This window comes from Paramormyrops kingsleyae, chromosome 6, assembly GCF_048594095.1.
Source record: "Paramormyrops kingsleyae isolate MSU_618 chromosome 6, PKINGS_0.4, whole genome shotgun sequence".
Taxonomy (NCBI): Eukaryota; Metazoa; Chordata; class Actinopteri; order Osteoglossiformes; family Mormyridae; genus Paramormyrops; species Paramormyrops kingsleyae.
Genome location: NC_132802.1, coordinates 34,785,231 through 34,805,713, shown reverse-complemented (window position 1 = coordinate 34,805,713; position 20,483 = coordinate 34,785,231). Strand labels below are relative to the sequence as shown.

Here is a 20,483-nt window from a genome sequence, read left to right as displayed (position 1 = left end):
AAGCTGATTTTTAAACATATAATAGATAAACTTGAAAAGGAATAATCACAAAAACTGCAACTTGCTAAGTTTGTTTTTCCCATGACAGAGTAAAAATGCTTTAGAGAAAATTAAAACCCTGTGCTATAATGTCTGTACAGAATTTAAGGTATGACAAAGCCTGATCTTAATCTAGCAGACCAGCAATGTAAGAATCACATGTGCATAACATGCGATGTTGGAATTAATATTGCACACCACAGCCATTTTTCCAATTCAGCACAAAATACTCCACCCCTTGTGATGTCATTCGGCACCAGTACCAGTCCAGTGGAAAATCAACACCTTGAAGAACCGCACTTTTGGTACTTTTCTGAAGAACCACAAGTATGGCACCTGGTGTAATAGAAAAGCACCCTATGTCTCCTTCTTCCACGTGAAAAATATTGTAAATCCAGTACAAATATCCAAAATACCAAAGAATGTAAACTATTTGTCACGCCCAGCTCGTCCGATCCTCGTGTGTGCCACGCCCCCCTCGTTACCTCGTGTTAATTCCAGATTGTCATCACCTGTTTCCTGTTCCTCTTGGCTTGTCCTGTGTATTTAGTCCGCGTCTGAGTTAGCCTTCCCAGATCTGTCATTGTAATGTTAGTCGTCGTGCTTCCCCAGTCCTGCCTGTTCCCTAAATAAACCCCGTTTGTCTGCACTTACGACTGGACTTGCCTGCTTACCCGCTCGCCAGATCACCAATCCGTAACAGTATTATTACAATGTATATAATTGCTTGAAGATATTATCTGTCAGTATCAATCTTTTCGTTACCTTCGCTATGCTGTCTCCTGTGTGTGTTGTTTGCATGTTTTCTGCATGTGGGGAGTAATGAATGAACACAGTTCTGTATATGCTATAATACTGTTGTTCCTATTATACACAATTAAAACATCACAACAGCTGACAGAAACAAACCTGTGTGTAAATTATACTTATTAAAATAACATTTTTAAATTTTATTCTGATTTATTAATTCAAATGGCATTAGGTACTCAAGTGCCCAAAGCAATCTGGAATAAAACTGCACACCTTACTTATGTACTATATGAATTATTATTAAAATTATTATTCATTATTATCTTGATCAGACTTGATTAGAACTCAAGAATTACAGAAAGGGTCTTTGGGATTAAATGGTCTTGTCAGTAACTGAGATTTACTAAGACACACATCAGTTATTCAGATACAGGAAAAGATAGCTATCATGAAAGTTAGTGTACAGATAGGGACAAGTGCTGGATTATCCAAAGAGCAATATTCATGAAGCCATCTGACTCAGCGTCCACTTTGGAGAGGGAGTGATTATTTCCAGGATACATTAGCAACCTAAAACAAAAAAGCACAGTGATAGCATGCATTTAAAACATGGTTTCACTGCTTACCAGTTCAAAACAAAAAAAGTTGATTACAACAGCATAAAAATATTTCTGATTACTTTGTGTCCAATTTCCATCTGTTTCGTAAAACTGGTATTACTCGTATGCTGGGATGCTTATAGAACAATCAAAAAGATGGCAGATCAATGCGTTACAAGACAGCCACATGGTCAACATACTGTAGGTGGGTCACCCAGATAATGCTGTACAAAAAAGGTAGCCTGTAACAGCAGAAACCTAATATACACTCATTTGGTATATAAAAGGGAATTTCTCAGATAAATTACAGCTGTAACTCATGATTGCCATATGGCTTTCACATTAAGATCCCCAAAATGGCTCACCCCGCACGCCCTGCTTACCGAACAGGAACTTGCAAAGCTTTCAGTGCCTTGTAATACTCAATCCCCTGTTTACAGGGGACACGTCGGTCTTCCTCTCCCAGAGTGAGTAACACTGGTGTTTTCACCTAGGGAATATAAACAAAGAATGGAGACATCCTCACTGATGGTCTAGATATACCAAACGTAAAAACACTGCTGTGCTTCCAAAAATCGCTACAAGACACAAAGCAGAATAGAATGTATCATAGGGGACAAATTACACCCATGCCTCTAGTATTGCCTAAAGCTATTAAATAGCCCCAAAATGCTTATGTGATATTAAGGCAAACTAGCTAAAGATGCAGCACTACTACATTTTTTTTCTCTTTTTAGAAGATAACATTGGAGAAATCTTAATTTTAGGCCAGTGTTACTGGTTCTAGTGACAATGGGCTGCAGAAATAACCATGAGGCTATTCAGAATGTTTAACCTTTTTAAGCAGTATTTCACCATAGGTTTGTCAGTAACACGGTTATATGTGAGGTTCACACCGCTAACCTAAAGGGGCTTTGATGTCAGTGATGGGAGCTCACCTTTTCAACATGCCGGATGGGAGACTTGCTCAGCAGCTGCTCATAGGCTTTGGGATCAGGCAGGGTGTCAGTGCTGTACTCAAGTCCAGCCTCCACCATGCACCTGCAGCATACACCTCGAGGTCATTCTCCAGCAGATGTCAGCTCTTACTTCACTGGATGCCATTTAATGGACTGAAATTCAGCACTGTAAAACTGGTTATGACTGGACACAGTCCACAATTTATCCTTATTTAGTAGTTTATCACAATTATTAGGGAAGTCATAAACACATTTTTTTAACCTTTTTGGATAACAGTAACAGCAACATGTGAGAGCACATTAATAAGGCTTCACAGTGAAACACACCCACACGACCCCTCATTACCAGTCTGGAATTTCAGTGCTGCTAATCATGGAGGCCAGGTTGATGACTGGATTCCGAGATACACAGGCTTTGTAAAAATCCGGAAACTGGCCAATCAGATGACACGCCAGGAAGCCGCCGTGGGAGCCCCCAGAAACAGCCACCTTCTGCTCATCGATCTCACCAAGTTTTATCAGGCTCTCCACTGCATGCTAAAGAAAACAGAGGTGAACCACTCACAACCCTGCTCTCTCCATTACTATGGTACGTCAGCATAGCTTATGTCCTTAGGAGCTTGAAGAACTACCTGAAAGTTAATGATGATTATGGTGCCATCTATTGATGATAAACTAGAAGTGTGAAAAATGCAAATGCACAGCCATATTAAAACCTTGACACTCATCTAACAGTTTAAGACCCAGCAAATGATTATTATTCTTCATTTATAAAGATATTATGAGCCAGTAGTACCTGAACATCTCTCACATCCTGATCACCAACATTTCCAGGCAGGGAAAGGATGCTATCCTGGCCATATCCAAGAGACCCTCGATAGTTCACTACAAAATACAGAGGCACATAAAAAAATCAGCCTAAATTTCTTACAGTCCAAAGCAAATAGACCAAACCAAAATAGCTCTATAAAAACACATTAATTCTACATGGACCAATTATAACCAATATAAACAGTAAACAAATACAAGCTAAAAATCAGTCCAATGTAGCTATAGAGACGTGACACCAACTACTCACCCAGCAGGATGGCAAAGCCCATTTTGCATAGGACTGCACAAGACAGGAACCATTCAGCAACAAAGACAGAGTGGGGTCCCCCTAAAAACAGAGTATAACACCTCAGCACTCATACGAACTAATACACCAAGTACTGCAAACAATACTGAGCTAAATACTCACATACCATGTGGGGACACAATCAGTGGCAGTGTAGTGCCTTCTTTTGTGTTCTTTGGTTTCAACAGGATCGCTTCAAAGTCCAGGCCAGCTGCCACAGAGTTTGAATTACTTTGCTACACTTCAGATTAGGGGGCAATGTACTTGCATAATGCAACAACCCATTTGGGGACATCATTCATCAGAATTCCATCAGTAGTAACAGAAGATGTGCATAACACAAACGTTTGCGTCAAAAAAATGTAAAGGATTCGTTTTAAACATTATGACAATATAAGAAACCTCGCGTTCAGCATACAGCTATTAAGAATGACAAGGCCATGCTCACGGTATTTGCTGTTTTCTTGCTCAGGGGGCGGTGTGAAGTTCAGCACTTTCCAATCGATGTCAGGATGGGGCAGAGCCTCTTCTAGCGTCACCCACGACACTGACTCCTGGCCTCCTGACTCAGGCAGAAACCCTACCCTCTTCAGGACAAAAGCCACACATCAATATGTACTTGTGTTTTGCTGGTAACTGCCGACAAATCTTTGGGGCATGACATCTAAGCCCCATAATGCGTGTAGAAAAAGCACTATATTTCAAAAATATTTAATGTTGTTCCGATTCCGATACTAGTATCGGAAATGCTGTCGATACCACCAAAAAATCTGGCATCTGTATCGGAGAGTATTTGAGTCCACGTACCGATCCGATACCATTTTCCTAAACATAACCTAGTTATGCCCGCTAGCTTTGCTTAACGCTGCAAATCGGAAATCAATTCTTCTTCGCTGCTCAGAATGCAAACACAGGAAGTTGTGTCGTGTTGCCACAAGCAACCACTGTTTACGGCAGCGAAGAAGTACAAACGTGCAAGAAGTATGTCCGCTGTTTGGCAGTATTTCAGGCTTGATCAACCAGCCAGTAAAACAGCGACATGTATTATATGTGAAGCTGCATATACAGATACACACCCAGGTATTGGATCAGTACTCGGTATCGGCCGATACCCTGAGCCCAAGTATTGGAATCGGTATCGGGAGGGGAAAAATGGTATCGGAACATCTCTAAAAATATTTTGTTTGTTAAATAAACTAATTTACCTGCCAGATTTATTTAAAGTCAAAAAGAGTGAATTTGTTGAATTAAAATAGAATTACCTTTTTACTAACATAAAATTTATCAATTTAATGTAATGTTTAAATTTAATGAAAAATACTTCCTGAGATATTCATCATTTATTTCCAGATAACAGCTCTTCATGTGGGACATTATGATCTTACCAGGCTGACTGGGCAGTTAGGGGAGGAACAGCTGACCACCATGAGGTCCCGTATGATGGACAGCAGAGTCCAGCTGCCCATGTCTGATTCTGCTGAGGCAAAGAACACAATGTGACTTACCCACACAGCAGCACGGAAAAAACGGCTGCTTTTTATTTAGATAATTACTTCCTCACTGAATGGAGTATAATTACATTTATTTGAACCATACAGGATGTAACTGACCAGGTGCTTACTCACTGTTAAAAAGTGATTTGCAAAACAGATTTAACTTTCCATTCAGATCTCAAACAGTCTAGTTGCCATGATGCAAGAATTAAATTACAGACGCTCCTCTACTTACGAACTTTCAACTTACGAACTTTCAGACATACAAACGAAGACGACTGTAAGTCTAAATTGTGTTCATTGGGCTCCCGTTTCCTGTCCGCAACATCAATTTTTTTTTTCCGCCTAGTAAGACTTCTGGCTGCTACTCCCACTGTGCAGCAGCGTAGTGTGCATACTCCCACTGTGCAGCAGCGTAGTGTGCGTACTCCCACTGTGCAGCAGCGTAGTGTGCGTACTCCCACTGTGCAGCAGCGTAGTGTGCGTACTCCCACTGTGCAGCAGCGTAGTGTGCGTACTCCCACTGTGCAGCAGCGTAGTGTGCGTACTCCCACTGTGCAGCAGCGTAGTGTGCGTACTCCCACTGTGCAGCAGCGTAGTGTGCGTACTCCCACTGTGCAGCAGCGTAGTGTGCATACTCCCACTGTGCAGCAGCGTAGTGTGCATACTCCCACTGTGCAGCAGCGTAGTGTGCATACTCCCACTGTGCAGCAGCGTAGTGTGCATACTCCCAGCATCCTAGTTCTTTGTACCCTTAAAACGACGTATGAACATTTCAAGATATGAATGGCCGTTTGGAAAGTATCTCATTCGTAAGTAGAGGAGCGTCTGTACATTTAACTTACTTGAAGTCAGTGAGGTGACATTTCCAGTTGTTATGTCAACCTGAAGAATATCCTGATAGAAAAACATGAAATGGTTAGTTAGACAAACAGAGAGACAGATAGATAGATGATACAGAAAGACCACAAAGAAAAGCAAATTCACCCAATACATTTTCACAAACTGGTTAATCACTGAGGATTACAGTATTCTGGAGACGACCACAGCAAGCAGGAGATATGCCAGAAGGCCACTGCAGAAAGAAAATTCAAACCTAAAAAAAAATAACTGTGTGTATGTGTGTGTCAGGGACGTCAGAAGCATTTTGAATGTGGGGGGGACACACTCTCCTCAGATTTAATGGCAGCGACGCCCATAGTGTGTGTGAGTATAATACATTAGATTAACAGATGTTTTTGACAAATTAGGTTTCCTTTATTTTTTAGAAAAAAATGTCTTAGTTATGTGAAAGGGTGAGAGATGGCATCATTAAAATGCATAATTCATCATTACATTCCCACATGACATTTTTTTTTTAGTAAACAGCGTCTCAGACAACCTTGGTACCTATCTTCTAAGAGCTGGTTTACCTTCCGGCTCCTCTGTGGACAGGAGAGCAGAACTCGCTGGCTGTCCGCTGACCAGCAGAAGGAAGACAGCATGGAGCTGTAGATCCCAGTGAACCCATCTATGGCACAAATGCATGACCTTCACACAGTGTGTGCACACAGAAACCCACGCACTATCTGTCACGACTACAAGCTGAGAGCATTGACCACTTTGAAACCAGCGTTTATTGGACAAGACATCCTTAAAAACCAGCACAGAACTGAAACCACTTGTGCAAGCTGTATCAAAATCTCACTATTTCACCTCCTTACTGAAGATATAACTCGGACTATGAAAACATATACTGGCAATGGCATGGAGGATGGCACGCAGAGATGACATTTCATCAAGGCGGAACATGAGCCAATGAACTGTTCGTAGAGAAGCATTTAATGGGAGGTACCATACCTGCTCTTGGCCTGTTGACTGCATCCACGATGACTGATGTCTTCTTCGTGTACCAGTCATACTACAGGAGATAATAATCAGAAAATTTTGCACTGGAGCCAAATAAAAGTATTACTGACTGTGGCTTCAATGAATTTTACATCATCTCTGTTTGCCTCAAAAAGTTTAAAAACATCAAGTTTGGTACTGAATGTCTGTTCACTGCTGTTCCTGTCAGCTCTGTTCAGAGCCGCTTTCTCACACCATATCACACCAGTCTCTCGGTTTCACACACGCCTGATGGTCACCATCCAACTTCTCTATCCATGCACGACCACGCACTCCTTAAACTGACAGAGTCCTGCTGCACACTGACCATGCAGAGACGGCTGCACTGCTGGTGAGGGCCATACACCCTGCATTCCAGGTAGACAATGCGGCAGAGGTCTGGGCTCAGACGGGGGGAGCAGACGGCACTGGAATCGGAGGAGAGCTGCTCTGTAGGCCCAAACAAGACATCCTTTAGGACAAAGTTGGTCACACCTATAGAGGCTGAGAATCAGGCAACTGTGGGACATGTCAAGTTATTAGAGGAGGCAATGTGTGGGTTAGGGCTCTGGGCCTATGAATGGAAGAATGCTGGTTTGAATCCCATCCTTGACGTAACAGTCACATATCTTTTGGGCCCTAATTCCCCTGCCCTTGAACCTCTAGATTTGCTCTGACCTGTTTGTCTGTGACTCAAAGGAGATAAAAATCAGACATGTGAAAGGAAGCATTCCAATATGCCTGTAATTGTGCAAATGGAAAGTAAAACATCATCTATTCATCTTTTTATCATCATTATTATGATTATTCTCTTATTGTTATTCTGTCATCTATATTCAATGTGATATGAGCAGTCCCAAATTGCACCTGACTGATATAAAAATGTTATCACCAATACAGATTTTAAGTTAAAAAAAAATATATTTATTAACTAAAGTATAAGAACCCCAGGTATCCCACAAGGAAAGCACGACCTGAAACGCTATTCTAAAATTCAGATAATTTAATAAATGGGTTTAAAACAGATTTAGCTGATAACACTGAGACATAATGTTTAGCACTACTGCTGTGATGTAGAGGTGAAGAAACCAAAAATGAAGAGAAAGGTGTGAAAAAGGGGGATAAAATGCCAATAAACCTAAAAATCAATCTGGGGGAAATTGAACTTACCACAATTGCCACTGGTGAGATCCACATAAAACAAGGAAGACCTTGAAAGAAAGTGCACACACACTGAGATTACTGTCATGGCGACAGTCAGGGGAACATGTTACTATAAGGGGAGTAGCACACTGTGGTCATACCTTCTGTTTGGGCAGTATTTTAGGCCCAGGCGGAAAGGTTCGTGCAACCAGCCCACAAAAACTACACCCGTGTCATTAGGTGCCCAGAATGCCTGCAGGCAAACAAACAAGCCAGGGTATTTAGGTGTTCTTCGTGACAGACTACCCTAGGGATACACCCACACAGAATGCCAAAAGCCCAGCAGGAGAGCTAATATGTCAATAATCATGAGTAACATGAATGACATGCTCAAAATGGAGAAAATTAACAAAATGAGAAAGTAACTAAGATCTTTTCTTGCAAAGCCGCATAGTATTGTAGTTACACATCCAACTCTTTTTCACCGGGCGTACCCTGCCTTGCTGCCTGAAACAGGCTCAATGCTCACTCTGACGCTACAATATTTAAGTGCTTCTAAAAGAGTGGATGGATGGGTGGGTAGGTGTCATTATTTATAATGTGCAGACACAAAATAATAAAGCTGGAATATCAGTGGAAACTGTTTACTGTGTTCTAGAAGCTTAACATGCAAGTTGAGGGGGGGGGGGGGGGTATTTTACAGAAAATCCACTAAGCCTGCATAAAATACACTGATGAAATCTCAAACCAGCACATGGCGTGGAAGCAAAGCATGCTGGGAAAGAGGACAAACGGGAAGCCAGACCTGGCCAGGAGAGATGTGATCAGGGATTCCCTCCAAGACAGAGACATTGTTTCCCTCAATGTCCAAAATGCACAGCACCGGCACACTCTTATTCACCAGAGTCTCTCCCCAGTCCTCGTAATAAACAAACTCGTCCCCCTTTAAGTACACAGGAAGAGAAGACAAACATATTTCATTCTATAAGAAGCACTGTTACATTTAATTAATTTATCCACAAAAAACAATGTTTTAACTACATCCTGAGTGCAATCTTAGATATGACTCAGTGCAGGAAAAACGAACAATAACAAGGATCAACATAATAAATATAATCATCAATACAAACTAAAAGTAAAAATGTCTCACTACCTTTATAGACTCTTCTTTCTCTCCCACTTTCAGACTGTCTTCTTCATCTCCCAGGGAACATGATTCAGGTGATTTAGTCTGTAAGAGAGTCGGTGAGGGGGAGGACATTTCTTTACGACATTTTAAATAAAGAAATTGACTGTGTCTACACTAAGTTCAAGTCTTTCGTTCCAAACCTTTTAGGCATGTCACAATAACTACATGTATCACAACTACCAGACAACATGAAACAAAATCTACCACAATCAAACAATTGTGATTAACCAGGAAACTTCAAAAACCTCAAAAAATGACTCCGTCTTTGGTCTTTTCTTTTCAGCCACATACAGAAGATGTGTTTCAGAGTGGGACCAGACCAAGCTTCCAAACTGATCTGTACAAAAGTTTAAGACCCAAAATGAACATACATAGCTTTGAGATTTCTCGTAGGCTTCACATATAAGACAGAGTTAGCTGTACCATCCTCGTAGACTTTGCCGTGTTTCTTCAGAGCAGTCAGATTAATGCTCTTGACTTTGCTATTCTTGGTCCACACCTGAAAAAGAAGAAAAAAACAGCAGCAAGTCATTTTCAGAGAGACAACCTAATATTAAGAGGTACAAAGTTCAAGTTCAGAAAGTACAAATCCAAAACCAAGATTTTGTTTAGTATTAAGAGTCACATTTACAGGGTATTCAACTGCCAGGTTTATACAAAATCTTGCTCTGGGCTTATACTTTCTGGACCTGAACTGTCCACCTCTGCTAATATTCTTGAAACTAACATTAAATGAAAGAGCAGAGAGCAGTAGTATAATTTACCTCCAGAAACTGTTTCTCTTCTCCTTTGATGATGCACTCCCTGACCACTGCTTTCATGTCACCAGAAGGTGAGTCTTTGCTCAGGAGCCTAGTCAGACAATATAACTGTGATTTAACAAATTATCCAATAAAGCAATAAAGTGCACATTTTGTGTTTGGTTTTTTGGGTGTTTATGAAAAAGTGGAATGGTTGTAAGTGTTTATGGTAATCATTTATTTTATGAACAAGGATTATATTTAGACCAGACAATTTCCCGCTACATACACTCCCTTTATCTCTGTGCAGTTTCCTGATGGACCTGAATACACAATGGATTTGTCATCATGGAAGACGATGTATTGTCGGCAGAACTTGACTTTTTCATTCCTTTCAAAATCAGGTTGACTCCATTCTGCATAGAAAAAATGTTGAGAGTGCAGTCAAGTCAATTTATATTTAATTATTAGCTATGTTTCATGTACATGTAACATTTCATAGACATCTGAACATGATATATGTATTCATTGAAATACCCGGGGGAAACGGAAGTACCAAGACAACCCCAGGACAACAGGGCAACTCTACACACATAGAGCCCTGAAAGAGACTCAAACCCTAATCTCAGAGGTGTGATGCAACAGTGATAACCACTGCGCCACCGTGCGGCCTCGACATTAAATCTACTGTATAAGTAAAATAAAAAGGATTATCAAAAAAAAAAAAAAAAAAAAAAAAAAAAAAAAAAAACACTGAAAGCACACCATTCAGACAGATGTGGAAATGCCCATTGTTATTACGTTACCTGTATAGATATTGCAGTATTTTCCTCCGTACTGCGATGTGATCACTGGCCCGATTTCAGCTGTGGCCAACGAGGGAAATAGACTATGCTCTCGGTAGAGCTTGGCGATCTCGTCTGGACTGGTAACGACCTTGTTACACAGACGAGACAAACTTGAATGTTGGGTTACAGACAAATGCATCAGAGGCCTGCAGCACCGCCGATAAGAGATGTTCATTTTGCGGGGTATAACTTAATTTAACTTTACTTATTTAGCAGACGCTTTTGTCCAAAGCGAGAGTTAATATAACCTCATAACAGCATTCATTGAGCTGGGTTACGACCCGGACACAAGGATTTCCAATAAGAACTTAAGAAGGGGGATGCTGTGGGCTTAAGAATGGTGACTAAAAAGTTAATAAGATCTTAAGACCATAGCTAGATAACTAACTGAATGCGGTGCCTGCAGTCCACAGACAGCCACCCGGAAGAATTAACCAGCTAGACCGGCACCGCCCGGGTATTGTCACAAACCTGTTCTGACCGAGTAATTAAAATACACCTTACTATCGTATTTAGTAAGTTCAGAGAAGCCACTTAATATTAAATGTAGTTATTTCCTATATATGAAGGAACGCTAATTAGCTATCAGTAGTTAACGTGGACAAATTCAAACTCCATTTACTGTACTGCTTGTCTGCAGTGCCTTCAGCACAGTGTTGAAGAATTCCAAAATTATTTTTGCTTCTTTCACCTTCATGGTCCATTATAAGTAATTTATAAGTAATTTTCTAAATTATTTAACAGCCACTTATCTAAAGTTACATGCCGAGATTTGCTAACTAAATAGCAAAAACCCAAGAACTTGGTAACTAGGACGTGTGTTAATGCATAATTGACTGGAATACACGATCAGCAGCATAGCCTTCAGAAGTCACTAAAAAGGTAAAAGAGGGAATAAATGCAGCGATATGCGTCCTCCGCTCCCACTCGTACGAATACAACACACACGCGTAAAGAACGGCTACGGCCGGGCTAGCGCCCAGATTCTCTCACAACTACAACAACCATAAACTGTATATTTTAACAGACCACCTCAACGGCACTAAATATTATATTATTTTTCTAATAAACACCTACAAATCCAGCATTTACGTATAAATTAATGAAGACGGCCATTGTACAGAAACTATAAATGACAATAAAATATCTCCAAACCTGAGACTCCATACTGCCGTCAGACGCAGCGCGAGAATGAGCCGTACCACCTTCATAAATCAAGGGGATTCATATACAAATTTATGAAATCTAGTTCACATTTATTTCAGTGAAATATCACGTATAAATATAGACTATACAAATATCATAAATAATATTACGCCCTGTGTAAGACTTTGGGGTAAAAAACCACAACAGTTATTTTTGTGGATCTAATGGTACATCCCAGGGCGTTTGCGCGTGACTGTCGGAGTAGTACGATCTCTGGGTAACACGCCTTGTCTGTACGTACAACTACAGTTCAGTGTTAAAACCTGCGGGTTGTCTTCTTACCTGTATGAAAAGAGATATTAACAGTAAACTTGGTATAATCAGCTGGTTGTTTATTTTAGTTTTTAAGCACAACTTAAAATCTAAACATGATAGAACAGGGGGTGCAGCTACAGTATATGGATCTGTCTTTATTTGAAACTGAAAAAAATCGAGTTTAATCTAAAATAGAAATGCTTTCTACATGGACTCTCTGGAGTTCTGACTTTGACGTTCCTCATTTCCAGACGTCAGTGACAAAGCTGTGTATATGTAGATATTTCACTGTGTTTTATTACAAATTGAGGGTTATGTGCAAACTGTACAGCAAAATTCATATATAACTTAATAATGTTCTATACATTAAGTTCTGTACATGGTATGTTCAGTATAGAATAAAGTTTAATGAAAGTAATCATGCATTAGAATTAGGAGATATCGTTGCTGGGGGTCTCCAAGAGTTAATTGTGACGATTTTCTTCAGGGACTGAAGTTTTGAATGTCAAGCAAGCTAAAGTGTCACTATCATTTCAAGTCGTCTGTGTAGTGATGTCACTGCAACATTGAAATCAACAACTGGACAAGACAGTCTAACGTTTGGTCTAGCTGTTTAAGAAAAAAAAGTCTGTGAGCACAACATCAACATATTTTTCTTTATTTTTTCCTGGATGGAAATGACTCATCAGGTCTTTTTTCAGTTATCACATTACATGACATGATGCACCAAGTTTACTACAACTGTTTACAGGAATACACTGACACATACACAAGGTTTTACAATGGATACATGGAGTTTAGCTCATTGCACTTACAACAGTGAATGTAACTTTTTAAAACAAAATTATTTTTTCATCTTGTTTTTCAATTATTATAATTTATTTTTACATATCCACATCCACCTCCACCCATTTCAGAAATTACATGGAAGCCAAGGTAACGTTATGAAGGTTTTCATATTACAAACACAACATGTATAGAAACTCTACAGAGACCAATATGTTTCTGGTTACAACTTGTTATCAACAGTCCATACGAGCCAGCCACATTCACAATGCTTTTTGATTTGTATGTTTCTTTTGTACACAAAAGCACAAACTGGCAGGTTGGCCAGTGTGGGACATGAGACACCCCATGCCAGCGATCGTTTTACTCATGAGATTTACACATTGTACAGAATTCTTTATAGTTCATAGTATTTGATATTTACAGTGAAGATGGTTGCTTGTCATTCTCAATAAAGGGCTAAAGAGCTGGCGGCTGCTTCTGGTCATGCACTTGTTATTACGTAGATCAGTTATGGTTCCCTGGCTGTTGTCTTTATAGGTGGTGGTATTTGTAGCAATCTGAAGCACTGGGTCCCCCTTTCCTAATTATCTGGCCTTTCACTCTCTGTCTCGATATACACAAAGACCCCACATATACACCAGCAAATGAAGTCATCACAGTTCTAACAGTTAGTATGCTAATTAAATGCACATTTTTGGTTGGCATAAAAGACACATTGCCTGTTTTGGCAAACATTGTCATCAGAAATCCATACAATCCAAAGTAGGACTGTAAGGTAATCTATCTAGATGGCTTTCTTGAATGACCGGTTTGTAATAAGCCCTTACTTTTATGCATAAAATCCCCTCAAATGTGCTTTCCTGAGACAAAATAGCAATAAGATTATAAACTTCTGCAGACAAAATATTGACTTCTTTTACTGATAATTAAGATAATATAACCTTTTCTAACTCTCATTCACCATCTGAATGAAGAATTATTATTATGTATCTAGTGAGCCAGCTGAAATTATATCAACGGCAGATATCAGTAAGTTTCTCAGTCTGTTGCACATTGACTGAAGGTGTTGAAAACCTCTCATAATATATTAATCAAATGAGGTGTAAAAGATGAAGTTTCACACACTCAGAGGGAAAATGTGCCACCAATGAACAAAATATAGATGTAATTTCTGTTTATATATTCCATAACAATAGTACTATACCATATATATATACTTCATTAAAATTTACTTTTAAATTATATACTCATATATTACTTTTTAGATACCTCCTAAATATATAAATTATATACAAACACGCAGACATTTATACATATTTGCACACATATGTTTCCCCCAACTTCACACATGAGGTGAAGGTATCAGTGTAATTTTGTGCATGTAACAGAGTAATTTATGGTAAATTGTATTATCTCCATCACATCATAAGCCATTTCACGATATGCAAATGTGAATCCTTCTTTGTCAAACTAATTAACCATTTCATTCCTAAGGCATACATGAACAATTGCTCCTTATCCCAGTTTAAGATTGCATAGTCACATTTGCTATGACTGTCACATTAGTCAAAACAATGAGGAGTGTCCTGTTTTAGCTGTTATCATTTACTGCAAATAAATACACTGAAAATTGCAAGTAATACAGCTTAATTCTTATGGCATACCCTGTAGTCACTAAAGGGCCGATGGTTGTGACCAAAGTGGTTGGAAACCTTTTTTTTGTCCTTAGGAAAACTTTCAGTAATTGATAAAGATTCAGGTGTGGAACTGATCTTCTCTCCAACAGGCATCAAATTACTTACATACTGTGTTTGCCCCTGGTCTTGCAAACCAGCCGATTGCAGGTCTGTCACAATTTATAAATACAGCTGTTATATATCTTATTTTTTTCTGTGACTAAATTGAATGAAAATTATCTAAGAATCTAGGTTATGTTAATAGAAAGGAATACAAATAACTTCGACCATGGACAATTCTCTCTTTTTAAATGAGGTCTTAATTATCTAATTTTATGCTGAGTGTATTTTTGACTAGATTATTACAAATGAACTACATTTTTCATTTGGATTGTGGATACATTTAGAATTATTTAAATATAAAATGGTGGTGTATGAAAACCAGGATGCTAAAATTATTGTATGGAAAATCATGGATACATAGATAGTAATGGAGAGCATAAAAAATGATATATGGCATATTGGATCAACTGTCTTTACTCTTAACTTATGTAACACAATAGCTAACTTATGTAACCAGAATGAAATTCAAACTCCACTTAGCAAATATGCCCTTAATAACTAAGTATTAGTATTTATCAAGGTTATCATTTGAATTTCCAAATTAAACGTAAAACAGGCTTATATAGTTACAGTCTTGCAAAATTCACTTGTAGAGTACATTTATTTTGAAGGTACTGTATGTTTCACAAAAATCCTGTTACTGCTGGTACACAAATAAATATTTCATATAAACACTTATATTACTCCCCAGCTAACACAGAAATATTTATCGACTACATTAGCTTTTCTATGAGTCTCATCAACTTAAATTTATTTCAATCAGAAAACGCCCAAACAACTGTTTAGCACGCTTACAGTGGCTTCTGTTTGTTCCTTAACGATGCCTTAAATAGCTGTCCTGTATTATCGTTTCATATTTTTTGTGAATAACAAGTGCATAAACTGGCAGCCGAGTGCTACAGAGAATAGAACACCCTGCAAACACTAAAATGAACAAGGGCGTGCAAAAAGTTTTACTGTGCCTAACAACCCATGCTTTAAGCTACGAGATGAAGGACAAACATGATTCTACATAGTTAACCCTTTGCCAAAGTTATCCCACATCAAGGAATAGGGGGTCAAACATGCCACTAAAATAAAATACTTAATCCAATTATTAAATTACATACAAACAGCTAAATACAAACGACTCTACCCATTTTTATTCCTCAGCAACGCAATGCTGCTGTATTTTCAGACATAACAATGATAGTGGTATTGATTTTTTTGCCTTTATATCTTTTAATATGAATCATTGCATAGAACATTTTAAATGAAAATATTACTTCTGACCACCATTTTTACTCGTTTGTCTGCTTGTTCTGATCTGGGATGGTTGGAAGCCAACATACAGGAAACAGATAAACACGTGGGATATGACGTGTCACCAGAGCATGCTTAACTTCAGCAACTACAGAAAGACAATATATATCAAATTTAGGGTTTGAGTGGGGTCAGGCTGGGCCAGGGTGTCTGTAACACTGCAACAAAACAGCAGGGGGCAAACTGACCTGAGAGGTTTTTCTGGCAACTGTCAAAATCATGACTGGCTCCAGTAGAGTTTCTGGCATCCCAGAGTTTCAGTGACTAAAGCTCATGTCTTATACTGCACCTTGTGCTATGCTCTTTGTGGAATTTCCTTCCTCGAGGAATCTAAATGATGCAATGTTGAGTTGGATTCCATGCAGTGGAAATTACCTGTTGCTATTCATTCCTTGAGTTTTTTTTAGTGCTCTTCTAACATTTGCAAGTGTTGAAACCACACAGTCTATCTGCATCGTCTGTGGAATGGCCAATGACACAGATGTAATTCATGATTATCTCATATGCATAGCACAGTGTGAGGGCCCCTTTGTAATTAACAGAATGGCCATGGTCTTCGTTTACTTATTTGGTAGTATTCGTTACAGCCTCCCACATGGTACTCTACTTGTATGTATCTATGTTTATCTATGTAACTCAAGACATGAAGGCACACTATATATGTAAAATATGCCCATAGTGTCTCATTTTCTAGTCTTTTGCTTTCATTGCCTCATGCAGAAAGGTTTTTTCCCCCATATCAGTCTTTCTTTTCTCCCTTTCCCCATTATTCTTGCATGCTTATAACTTATTTTCTAAAGAGCGATTAGCATAGACTCCCTGCATCATGAATATGGTTCAGCTGTATTCACTCCTTTCTGTTTTGTTGCAGTGAAGACTGACAGTCTTTTTGTGATGCATTAGTCCATTACAGAGATAAGAGGCAACACATTCCTGACCCCTTGTTCTGAAACAACACAAGATTGTGCTTTTAACATACTGTCTTCTGCATGCTATTGCTTTTTTTGGAAAATAAAAATTGTATTATGAATAATTATGGCAATTACGATAAGAACAACAAATAAAAAAACAATACAAAAGTGTAAAATAAACACTAAACAAAATATTAATATTTAAAACTGTACTTCAGCTGGAAAAATTACATACATATATAGCATACAGTGTGTAAAGAAATTAAAAAAGGCTATACGGATAAAAAATGTGAGGTATATAAGCAAAACAAAACACTATTAAGGCTGTGTCTTTCATGATGCAAAATCAAGAAAATACATTTAAAGATGAAATATAAATAATAAAAATAAATAATATAAAACATCGAAAACCCAGCAATTCCTGGTGATTTCACAATGGCTTTGCAATTGCTCAAACGTAGCCTGGACCACATTGACTCCTGAGGGCTTTCCTAACCTCAGAGAAGTCTTCAGTGATGTGGCTTGATTGGTCTTGCTTCTGATCTTTCTTTTAAATATTATATATCTTCTCTCGTTTTTTTTTTTTAAATGTCATATGGCCTCCTTAATTTTAATGATGAACAGTGGTAGGTCTTGGATAGAAATTCACATGCATTCTAATCATAAATCCTCTTCTGGACACATTCCAAGGAAAAAGTCTGCATTCAAAAATGATGTTTCCATACTGGAATGTAAAGATATCAAAACCAAAGAGGACAACAGGGATATTTTGTTGTCATTGTAATAATTTCCTCACAATACCTGCCAAATATTATTATCTGAAGAAAAAATTCCTTTAGTACAGGAAAAACCCATGAAGCATTTTTATAGAACAAGTGGATATTGTGGCTTGTTTTCTGAGCACAAGTGTTTGGAATTAAGGATCCCCAGTTTGTGATGTAATCCCTCTGAGGTGGCATCTCACACATCGACATAGTGAAACATTTATATATTTTCATTATCCGAACCCAGACTTTTCCAACTGTGCTTTTAAAGAAGTTCTTTCCAAACCTTGAGGTGGCTGGCCTTGGTCATCCAAGGTTTATATACAAAGCTCTGGTCAAAATACAAGTACATCTCTTTCTTAGAACAGTTTTCTTTAACCCATAGCTCATCCAGAAACCTTCTCAAAAATATTGGGTAAAGATGGGGTCCTCAGAATTACCTAGGGAGAAAACAGGAAAAGTATTTTAATACTCAGTATTCTACATTAATACAATACATTTATCCAAACCATCTTGTCATTGATATTGGCATTAATTTTAAAATGACTGTCAAAGTATATTAGTATGACTTCAAGCTGTTATTTACTGTCATGTTAGCATGCATGTAACTGGAAACAATTATGCATTTCTGACCATGACAGAGGTTGTGTTGTCATTCTGAGCTGCCTGACTACAGCCCCCCACCCTTAATGGGAAGCCTGCAAATAGCAACAACCTTCTCTATCTTTAGATATCTACCTGCTAATGGCAAACAAAGTGCAGAGGAGCTCCACTGACTCAGGGCTGTACTGGCATACCTTGTATTTTTAATGTCTGCCCCTTGACAGAAGAAACAAATTACAGCCCATACTAAGACTGGAGCAGCAGACAGTGTGGGAGCTGGGCTGGCATCAGCACAATCTGAGGTGGAACAGCTGGTGACCATCTGAGTGGAGCTCATAAACCTACACAATTACATTGTGAACCAGAGGCCTTCAGGCACAATGCACTATTGAAACTACCTGAGATCCCACTTAATGTGCAGTAAAACTTGTGTCTAGCACCCATTTATTAAGCATTTATCGAAAACTGGTCAAAATATAAGACTTGACATAGTTGTATGATCATGTACAGTATGTATATGAAAATGAAAAGAAACACCTTTCCTGGGTTTCTATGATTGAGGAATTCAATTTGAAAGAATCGTTGATGTGTATAAAATAAATATTGTAGGGGGACTGCAGCATGAATGGGAAGTAGGGATAATTTCAGGCACTAGATGGCAGAAAAGCAAAGGACAGGGAGAAATAACTTTCACGTTTTCTGTTAAACCAGTGTTCCTCAACCAGGTCCTTGGGGACCCTCAGACAGTCAACGGGGAGCAAAAATGCGAACTGTCTGGCAGGGAGCTGGGAGGGAGTAAAAACATGGAACATTTGGGGTTCCTTGAGGACTGGATTGGGAAACAGTGTGTTAAACAACAGGATGCTACTATGGTCAGCTCACAATTATTCCTTTTCTTACAGTTTCATTTATGTTCATTAATTGGCAAAACACAAGATAGGCCTGCATTTAACCTATAGCTACTCATAACTAGTTGTTACAAAAATAAAGTCAGTCTGTGGTCATTAAGAAAAATAAGGCAGTCTAGCTTTCTGTTTTCAATGTTGCAAATTACTTTTGCAAAGTAATTTGCAAATTAATTTTAAAACATGTATTAAAATATAAGATAATATCATACGGGCCGTGGGTTCAGTTCCTGTCAGGCCCCATGTGTACAAAGATCACATGACCCCCTATGGTTATGTGGGTATTCCCTGGGCGCATCCTCCCACAGTCTGAAAACATGCATTTGTTATGAGATGGTGTTTATAAATTAAGCATAGCGTGTGGGCGTGTGAGGGAGTGTGAGCTCTATGCCGCACTTGCATCCAGCGCAAGGTGTTCGCTGCTGTACTCTTTGGCAAAAACTCCAGGCTGACTGTGACCCTTAACTGTGTAGATGGTTATAGAATGGATGGATAATATCATATAATGGATTGTGCAGGTGTACATACATGTACACAACAGTTTTCTTTTGGAACTGCAAGAACAATTAATGAGTTCTGCATAGAAAAATATTCTATCCAGAATTTGTACATAAGTATAACTTCTTTTCAGGGTTCACGTTTGAAAAGATTTATTCTGTTTTTAATTTTGCAGAGAATTACCTGAAGGATTTTTGTCTTTCTATTTGGAATCCATACGTTTCATTGTGGGGTGGCATGGTGGCGCAGTGCTTAACATGACTGCATCATACCTATAGCACCAGAGTTTGAGTCTCTGGCATGGCTGTGTGTGTGTATGGAGTTTGCATGTTTTTCCAATGTCGTTGGGAGGTTTCCTCTGGCTACTGAGGTTATGTGCAGTTGCCCGTAGGTGTGAATGGTGTGTGAGTGTGTGTGAGTGTGCCCTGAGACAGGTTGGCACCCCATCCTGGCTTGTACCCTGCCTTGTGCCTATAGTCAGAGATGGACATTTCAGGTCCAGAAAGTAAAAATCCAAACCAGGATTTTGTTTCAACCAACCAGTTGAGTACTCTGTAACTGTCACTCATTATACTCAACTGGTTGGTTGAAACAAAATCCTGGTTTGGATTTTTACTTTCTGAACCTGAAATGTCCACCTCTGCCTATAGTCTCTTGGATAGGCTTGGGACCCCCTGTGAACCTGAATAGGACAAGCAGTTTTAGAAA

At 38.9% G+C, this 20,483-nt stretch overlaps 2 protein-coding genes across 6 annotated transcripts in view; both read right to left on the bottom strand.

Moving 5' to 3' along the window:
- Positions 1 to 974: 974 nt before the first annotated feature.
- apeh (acylaminoacyl-peptide hydrolase) lies at positions 975 to 12,056 on the bottom strand. Of its 2 annotated transcripts, none has more exons than XM_023821071.2 (23): positions 11,899 to 12,056; positions 10,702 to 10,831; positions 10,185 to 10,311; positions 9,920 to 10,007; positions 9,579 to 9,654; positions 9,401 to 9,492; positions 9,120 to 9,197; positions 8,772 to 8,909; positions 8,128 to 8,219; positions 7,994 to 8,034; positions 7,152 to 7,273; positions 6,797 to 6,857; positions 6,370 to 6,467; positions 5,803 to 5,854; positions 4,850 to 4,941; positions 3,913 to 4,051; positions 3,592 to 3,675; positions 3,426 to 3,506; positions 3,144 to 3,232; positions 2,694 to 2,884; positions 2,327 to 2,429; positions 1,772 to 1,878; positions 975 to 1,359 (listed from the first exon to the last, which is right to left on the bottom strand). In XM_023821071.2, the coding sequence occupies exons 1-23, from the start codon at positions 11,908 to 11,910 to the stop codon at positions 1,245 to 1,247; spliced, it is 2,208 nt and encodes a 735-aa protein (XP_023676839.2). In that variant the 5' UTR covers positions 11,911 to 12,056; the 3' UTR covers positions 975 to 1,244. The 2 variants fall into 2 exon arrangements, with proteins under 2 accessions (XP_023676839.2, XP_023676840.2); XM_023821072.2 differs by having other exon boundaries at positions 4,850 to 4,938.
- Positions 12,057 to 12,846: 790 nt separating this feature from the next.
- The window catches only part of bsna (bassoon presynaptic cytomatrix protein a), a 139,405-nt gene continuing 131,768 nt past the window's right edge, over positions 12,847 to 20,483 (bottom strand). For all 4 annotated transcript variants that reach the window (XM_072713119.1, XM_072713120.1, XM_072713122.1 and 1 more), the window contains one exon: positions 12,847 to 18,209. The gene's annotated coding sequence lies outside the window, so the exon portion shown is untranslated. The remainder of the gene's footprint in view (positions 18,210 to 20,483) is intronic.

What these genes read in the sequence shown, in the direction of transcription:
- apeh (XM_023821071.2), bottom strand. An exon ending in CGGCAAAGTCTACGAGGATG is followed by an intron (nt 9,493 to 9,578) that starts GTACAGCTAACT and finishes ACTTTTGTACAG; the next exon opens with ATCAGTTTGGAAGCTTGGTC. An exon ending in AGTCAACAGGCCAAGAGCAG is followed by an intron (nt 6,468 to 6,796) that starts GTATGGTACCTC and finishes TTTGTGCCATAG; the next exon opens with ATGGGTTCACTGGGATCTAC.